This window comes from Aethina tumida, chromosome 2, assembly GCF_024364675.1.
Source record: "Aethina tumida isolate Nest 87 chromosome 2, icAetTumi1.1, whole genome shotgun sequence".
NCBI classification, from domain to species: Eukaryota; Metazoa; Arthropoda; class Insecta; order Coleoptera; family Nitidulidae; genus Aethina; species Aethina tumida.
Window position 1 is genome coordinate 21457873 of NC_065436.1, and position 9274 is coordinate 21467146.

Sequence of the window (9274 nt, forward strand, 5' to 3'; positions counted from 1 at the left end):
TTGTTTTTTATGTCTTTCAGATAATCTAATCAAATATTCCTTTTCAGCTTACATAAATAAAGAAAACTTGTATATTATTTTCTATCCTCTTATTTATTCCTTTTCCACTAAATTACAGATTTATTTTGATTAATTAATAAATTTTTACATCTTAATGTCATAAAATGTTTGTTTTTTATGTCTTTTAGATAATCTAATCAGATATTCCTTTTCAGCTTACATAAATAAAGAAAACTTGTATTTTATTTTGTATCCTCCTATTTATTCCTTTTCCACTAAATTACAGATTTATTTTGATTAATTAATTAAATTTTACATCTTAAGTGTCATAAAATGTTTGTTTTTTATGTCCTTTAGGTCATCTAATCAGATATTTTCTTTCAGCTTACATAAATAAAACTTTATGCAATTTTCTGTTCATATAATTATTCCTTTTCCATTAAATTACATATTTATGTTAATTAATATAAATTTTACATTTTGTGTCATAAAACGTATGCTTCTTATGTCTTTTATATAATCTAATCAAATATTCTCTTTCAGCTTACATACATAAAATAAAATTTATTATTTTCTATCCCCTATTTGTCCCTTTTCCACTGAACTACAAATTTATATTGACATCTTGTGTGTTGTAAAATGTGTTTCTTATGTCTTTCAGGTAATCTAATTAGATGTTCTTTTTCAGCTTAAATAATTAAAAATAAATTTTGTTTTATTACCAAAAAATTAAACTGATTGATTAATTTCGTATTTATTATATGTTATGAAGTTGATATTCTTATATAAATATGTACATTTATTGTAATAAAAGTGTAATCTTACGTTCTTTATTGTATTATATTATTATGTTAATCAATTTGTATTTGCTTGTCCTATATCCAAATGTACTTATTTATAAATAAAGTTATAAATAAATACATTTATTTATTTATTTATTATATTTATTCTCATAAAACTAAATTTGTATGCTGATAAATTGAAACTTAGTATAGTGCTGCATTTATTCAGCGACGATGGGCTTTGTAGTTTTTAAAAATTGTTGTTTGAAAGAATAAAATTATAAATATTTCTAAATGAAAAACTTGTCGCCATAAATGCAGCGACAAGCTACCCCACTAACCAAATTAAACTGTATTTTAATTGTGTAAAGCTTGTCATAGGATTTTCAGAGTTGTATAGAATTGCAATTTTGAATTGTGTCCTATCTGATGACGCACGAAATGCAGAAACAAGTATTTATTTATTTTTTAATTTATCAGTATACAAAGGTATATTATTATTAAATATTATACATATTTTAAATTTATCCATTATAAACTTTGAAAATGTTCTTAAAAATTTGAGTTTATTTTGATACAATAACAGTTTCTAAGTTGTCGTATCTTTAGTTAGGAATATATTTCCTTCCATTCAATTTTTTCATTTCTTTTCATAATTTTATGGATATTAGTTTCTTAAAACAAAATTTTTATTAAGAACAATTCAAATAATTCATTCAGAGTTTTTAAAATAGGTCTAATTAATAGAAAGGTTACATTATAAAATTATTTTTAATTTGAATTTCGCGATTTATATATTAATTTCCAATTATATATCAACTAAAACTCGCACCGAGTTTCATATACCCAAGTATATGTGGTGCTATAGGGACACTTATTTACTTCGTGGCTGATATAAACGTGTGGGACCACTGCAGTTGCGTTCCGATTCAGAAACCGAACCGTGCCGAGTCCAAAGGTGTCGAACGTGTCTTACGAAAATAACCAGTTCACTGAATGTCGGTTTACTAAATGGCCACACTGCTTCTGCTCCATTCTTTTTATAGCTTGATGCTCTGAAAAAGTACAACTCTGTTCGGCCATTGTAATATATACCTGCCCATCCCACAGTATAACTTCCTTAAAAAGAGCAAAATTCTTGAACACAACGGTTTTGTTTGAACCAGATGATCATCATTATTCATCCCAATTCTACTTTCATCTGTGAAAGGTACAGATTTTCATTATTCCGACCATGAGCTTAAAATCTTGTCTATTCTAACCGTTATTGCTTAAGGTCATGGGTTAAATGCAACTGTTGTTCTGGTTTTCATGAAGGTAAACTTTGGCAAGTGTCTCCTAACAGCAAGTAGGATGATGTAGACTATCTACTGGCTCTCAATCACAAATATTGGTCTTCACTTACGGTAGTTTCCCTCGGTCTATCTAGCAGAGCCAATTTAATAAACTCAAATACAGTATGACAGACTCCAGATTCCAATATTCTAATTGCTCCACTCTTCTTATCTGGAGTTAGTAAAATTAAACTCAGTGCAAATATTCCCAACTTTTAGACATGTGATTCGCTGTTACCAGTTATATCGGGTTGATCGGAAAGTAATTTCGTTTTTTTTTTTGTGGAAATAAAAGACAGTTTTCGTATAATAAACAAATACTTTATTAAATTATATATAGACCGTTCTGGTCCCACACCTTTTGCCATCTTACTGGTAGTAGCATAATTCCACGCTGATAAATTTTTTGGTCTTTGCTGGCAAAAAACTGACCGAGGTGGTTTTTGACCTCCTCATTTAAGTTGAAGGTTTTACCGTCTAAAAAATTTTGGAGTGACCGGAACTAATAGTAATCCGATGGTGCCAGGTCTGGAGAATATGGTGGGTGTGACATTGGATCCCATTCAAGCTGTAAAAGCTTTTGGAGAGTGACCAAACTTGTGTGAGGTCTCGTGTTGTCTTGGTGAAACACTACACCTTTCCTGTTGATTAGTTCTGGCCTTTTCTGTTGAAGCGCATCATTTAGTTTGTTCAGCTGATCACAGTAGACTTTCGAATTAATCGTTGTGTTATCCGGTAAAAGCTCAAAAAAAACGATTTGTATAAAATCCCACCAAACATACAGCATCACCTTTTTTTGGTGAATATCGGCTTTGGAAATGGTTTGAGCCGGTTCATCTTTTTTGCCCCATGATCTCTTGCGTTTGGCGTTGTTGTATACAATCCATTTTTCGTCCCCAGTGATGATGCGCTTCAAAAACGGATCATTTTCATGACGTTTGAGAAGCGAATTGCAGACGTTAATGCGGCAACACAGATTTCTCTCCGTGAGAACATGGGGAACCCATACATCGAGTTTCGAAGATAATCCCGGGCTTTTCAAGTGGTCATAAACTGTTGAATTTGATAAATTTAACCTCAATCCGATCTCACATGTTGTTATTCGCCGGTTCGCATCAACTAATGCCTTTATCGCGTCTTTATCAGCTTCAACCGGCCTTCCCGAACGTGATGCATCTTCGACATCAAAATTGCCGGATCGAAATTTAGCGAACCAGTTCTGGCACTGGCGTACTGTCAACACACCTTCTCCATACACATCGGTCAATTTCTTTCTGGCTTGAACAGCATTTTTACCCTTTCTGTAGTAAAACAGTAAGATCTGTCGAAAATGCTGCTTACGGCTCTCCATATTTAAAAGGGCACCAACCAAAAACGACTGGGTAGAATTAATTGGAATTTTTGATATATGAGCTCTCAACGCATATAAAAATTGTACAGCTTAAGTATGAAGTTGGGTGCAAAAAAATACAATTAAATCCTCTTTCGGAAAAAAAAACGAAATTACTTACCGAACAACCCAATAAATCTGTATGTGAATAATTTACTTGTTAATGAATCTGATGAAAGAAATTAATATAATTTAAGAAAAATGTTTCTAACTTATAATTAAAATATTAGTCTCCAAAAAATATTTCTGACAAGCTCGCAACGCTGATGATAATGGAGATACGACATCGACCATAAATCGGTGGGTGGAGGCGGTGAAACGTGGAGTATGTGACAAGCAATGACAGACCCCGGCCAGGACAGAAACCATTATCCAATGGTGGAGAGTACGTAGCCGAATGGCCACCTGTCACGTTCACTAAAAGTCTTTCTGTCCGTATCTATAATCCTCCGATTATAACAACCAACATTCTGTGACATCCTTAATTTTAATTAAAACCTTTTGTTGGTCAGGAATTTTACTACATATTAATTATTTTGTAGCAAATTGAACAATTGCATAAGTTGAAATAAGTACAGGGTCTATTGAACGTATCTAGTTGATAATTTAAAAGTGTAACTTGTCATTGAAATCAACAAAGGCAGGAAAGTAAAGTGCACTCAAATCATACGCCTACAAGTCTGTAATTTTCAACAAACCAAAACGCTCCTAAATGTTTCCCTATTTAAAAACATCAGACATTCATAGCATGATATTAAACGGGGGCATTATAAAAGCAAACAGAAAGAGAGCAATGAGACAAAATAAACGCTGCATTTTGTTCGAACGCTTGGCTGTTTGAGGAGAGGTGTAAAAGTCAATGTTTCGCTGTATATTCAATACACAATCATGTAAATTAAATTGCACTCTAAAAGTTTACTTTGTGTATAAATTTGTTTTTCTTTATTTCTAGTCTGTTTGTCTGTCTAAGGACAAATGTATTGCACTCTTATCTACATTTAAATTGTTTGTCTATGAAAATTAGAAAATTTATTGGTTCGCCAGTTTCCACTGTTTTTGAAAGCACACGTTGTTGTTTGTTTAATTGATTAAATAATTCAGCCGCCGAAAATTGAGCAATTTCACGAGCAAATTTTTAAACAACCCTTTTTTTTGTTAGGCCATTTTGTAACGTAATATTTGGGCACTTCTTAGAGCACACTGCTAAATTGGTTTAATTGAATTGCACTGGATGCTTTCCCCTTCAAATTACTGAATTAAACTTGGCTGTTCCAGGTAGTTTACGTGTTGGTGTTTACCCTAACAGACCAGAATGATAATTTCAGATTTAATTTACGGGAGACTAGTTGAATTATGTCCATTTAATTTCGAAACGTTTCGTACGTTGTGCCGCTGACAGCTTACTAATGAATCTGTGTTTACATGTTTTACAAAAACGTCGCCAAATAAATTCGTTTTGCGGTTATAAAAATGGGACGTAACTGAAACAATGAATGATTAATTTTGATAAGGACTTACAACGGTGTCACATAAATTCGCCGGATAAAACTGCGAAAATGCACATTTCTAAGGCAGACAAATTTATTTCGCAAACCCCATTTGTTTCAATATAAAAATCTCTCATAAGACGGAATGCGGTAAATTTGGCTTATCAAAAAGGTGCGAAACAAAATGCACGTTCCAGTGTTTGTGCCATCCTTAATAAATCAGAGATAAGGAAACTGCATAATGCGAAATTAGACTGAAAGCCAACGAATAAAGAAGTACGGCGTAGTTAAAAGAGAATAAATAATTCTATAATGTACGTGATACTACTGAGTTATCATTTCAAACTCGTTTTTAGCTTTTAAATCTTTTCTCATAACCTTAGTGTCAGGCATAAATTAACGATGCACAAGAAAATAATTTATTCTAAGGTATCTGAAACTTATTTTATTTTTTTATTAAAATGGAATATCAATCACTATCATTATTTACTGATGGTACATTATTACTTTGGTGTAAATATTACTTTTATAAAGGTACAAAGTCTGATTATGTCAAATGTCAAGGTTCTTTTATGTTCTACTTTAGCCTGAGTTTCCTTCTTTGTTGTTGGAAACTTGAAAGTTTGGGAGATAGTTTAGGATGGTAAACATAATAGGCATTAAGGTACTGACTTTTTTATAAGATGTAAGTCTTATCTTTATTGCCATATAAAGAACGTTTGATATCTGGACTAGATCTTTAAACATACTGGAAGGTATCTGGAACATTTTATTTTTATTTTTTTGAGCATCAACAACTATGATTATTTACTGACGGTATAAAAATGACTTTTATAAAGAAAATAAGTCTGATTATGTCAGATGTTAAGATTTCTTTTATATTATTTCTTTAGCCTGAGTTTCCGTCTTTGTTGTTGGATAGTTGGAATTGTGAGAGAGTTTGAGAGATAGTTTAGGATGGTAAACATAAATGGCATTAAGGTACTGTCTTTTTTTCATAAAATGTAAATTCTACCTTTATTACCATATAAAGAACGTTTGATATCTGAACTAGGTCTTTAAATATATTAAAAAGTATCTGGAACTTTTATTTTAATTTTTGTGGGAGAGTTTAGAATGGTAAATATAATTGGCGTTAAGGTCCCATTTATTGATAGAAACATTTGATACCTGCACTATCAACCACTGTCAGTATTTATTGATGGTATATTATTGTTTTGGTTTAAACATGACTTTTATAAAGGAAATAAATCTGATTAAACCACATATCAAGATTTCTTTTATATTCTTCTTTAGACTGAATTTTCTTCTTTGTTGTTGAAAAGTTGGAATACTAAGAGGATTTGGGAGATAATTTAGAATGATAAACATAATTGGCATTAAGACACTGTATTTAAGAAGTCCCAACATAATTGCTATATAAGGAACCTGTGATACCTGGACTAAATTTTTAAGAATACGTTTCATCAAGTATATTTTTAGATTTTTAAATTCTATATGTACTCATAAATAAAATGACAATATTCTATACCAAAACCCAATAGTTTTTGAGTTATTAATTTTAGCTAAAATAGCCACCAATTTTATACAGGGTATCTCAAGTCAAGTTCCAATAACTATAAAAAATTTCAAATCGATACCTTTTTCCACTCCATACACTTCTAATGACTGAGTTAGAGCCTCCCTTTATATCCACATTTTTACTAAATTATTCAATTCTTTTCAGTTCAAAAAGAACTTCTGGGTCCTATAACCATCGTGGCTAGAAAATTAATAAATTTAAATAACTTGTTTCGTGTGCGCCTTCAAAATTCATATTCTTTATGAATAAAATCAAAATTTAAATTATACATGTAACGGTTCGAAACTAGTTAATTTGCATTTATCCCTTGGGACAGTCACTTATAGGACTGCTCAGATTAAAATGTATGAGTTTAATCGATTCCGGTTTTATCCGGTACCGACAGCGTCAACTTTGTGGATTTTTCTAATTGCCTTTCCTGCAGTTATCTAAACTTAAGCCAGGAATCCTAATTACTTTTTCGTAGTTGGTTTGTTTAAGATTTTCATTTTATGAATGTTTAATGAACTAGCCCGTCTGGAACAACATTTTCCATTATATTTACTTATTTAAAGTGCCTCAGTTTATTTTCTACTTTTCAAGAATTGTCAAAACAGGTTGGTAAATTAAAACCAGCACGTGAATTAAAATAAATTGAAATTCATTCCGATGGACGGACGGATTGAAGAAGTTTTAGGAAGTTTTTCCGCTTATTTATATATTAATTTAACTGTATAAAATGTTGAATTTAAATACAATATGGTGGATAAATATAAATAAAACAAAAACAAAGGCACGAAATTAATTTAAGGAATCAATAATTAAACTACAAACAAGAAAGGATGAAATAGGGTCCGGTATTTTTGAAGTTTCATTAAAATTTCGCAAAGTATCGCGAAACAAAAGCAGGAAATTGTTGTGGGTCTGAAAGGAGCGAGCCAGGTCATCACATACATGCTACACTCAACCCGAGTCCCGTTTCATTTTATTTTTAACTTCAAATCCAATCAGCTCTATTGTGTTAAAATCAACACTATTTCTCTGAGGGATAAGTGCTTTTTTATTGCAAACACTCATTCGTTTACGGCCCCAGTCGTTCACAATCTAAGGTTATTAAAGGGAAGTATAAAGCCGAGTCTGAAGTTTATGTAAATTTTCATAGTTTATGTTTGCACTCGATTGAGCAATTCAGTTTTCTCAATTATTAACTAAGATTTAAATATCTTATCTTAATAAATAATAAAATAAATAATGTTTTTTTCCTTTTAATTATACAGTTACTTAAGACATCCCAAAATAGATAAAAACTGACTTGACTAACTTAGCATTCCTGAAATATCTACGAAAACTAAAATTGTTCTAATTCAGAATCCGATATCCACAAATAGTTCTCTCATTTTATAAATTATAACTATTTTGTAATAAGTTAAATTCAATTTCATATATTCATAAAAAAATGTAAATCATAATTTCAATTGTTTTAGGGAAGAAAATTGTTTTTAATTGGCACGTTTACATTTAATCCTTGAAATGAAACCACACAAAAGCAAAATCAATTGATTGGTAATGGGCACGATTACGATTGCACTGAAATATTCCGAGGCAATTAATAAAAGCCAGACGGAAACTACAGCGAAAAATAAAATATATTTGAAATAGAATTTTTATTCAATCAAATAGTTCCCCCAATAATTCCATCGGTATTGCTTATGACGGGGCATATTTGCCGAGCTGGCAGAGCGAAAAGCGTCGAGAGAAAAATTGCAGTCGGTAAATAAAATGAATTACAGTTCAATACGTTTGTATTGTTTTTCCATTAGTCGATTGGATGATTGTTTTTCTCTAAGTGGTATTTTTCATTAGGAGTTGACAGTTACTGTCGCGCCGCACAGTTCCGACCCCCCAAATCCGACCCGGGGTGTGTTGTGAATAAAAGCGTTGCCGCCTTCGGAATTTTGTTTCGAAAGATTATTGAAGTGTACTGAAATATATAATAAAACTTTTCAAAGCTGGCTTTCGAATTAAAAGTTTCGTTGGTTTCTTTATTTCTGCGATGGTATTGCATTAAGTGTCATTATAAATGGTTCACTGAGACTTCTTTGATTATTAGGTATTCCTTTGCCAAACTACTTTCATCTAATAAGGACTTTTTAGAGTATGGTCTTGGTTGACGTGTATGTTAAAATGTTTCAACATGAAAATTGGTGGTTTACAGATTTTAGTTATACCATTAATCTGTCAAAATTTTTGATAGATCAAAAATAGAATATTTTCATAAAAAAATGTGTTATTAACCATTTTTGAATTCTTAGAGAAAAAATAATTTTGTATTTAAAAAATAAGTATTTTTTTTTGTTTTTTTTTTTCTTGAAATTTCTATTTATTTAACACATTTATTAATTCAAATTTATGTTTTTTTTTCAAATTTGTAAATATATTAACAAGTAAAAACAAAAAATTAATTAACTAATTTTGATTTTAATAACAAAACTTAATTCTATCTTTTTTAGTGAAAAGTGTACTATAATTAATAAAATAATAATAAATTCAGTCGATAATCAATATAAATTCTGTTGATGGTAAAATAGAAATTGTTTAAAACGGATTATTAAACATTTTTTTTTTTTTCAATAAAATTTTTTTGTAAATTATTGGAAATTAGTAAATATGAGAAATCATGAAAAAAAACATGGGAAATCATAAAAAAAATATATATATAT

General features: G+C 30.5%; 1 protein-coding gene across 1 annotated transcript; it reads right to left on the reverse strand.

Annotated features, from left to right (window-relative positions):
- Positions 1-2618: 2618 nt before the first annotated feature.
- Positions 2619-3467, reverse strand: LOC126264504 (histone-lysine N-methyltransferase SETMAR-like). The gene has a single exon (XM_049962766.1). It carries the CDS (start codon positions 3465-3467, stop codon positions 2619-2621), a length of 849 nt encoding a protein of 282 aa, XP_049818723.1.
- Positions 3468-9274: the final 5807 nt, after the last annotated feature.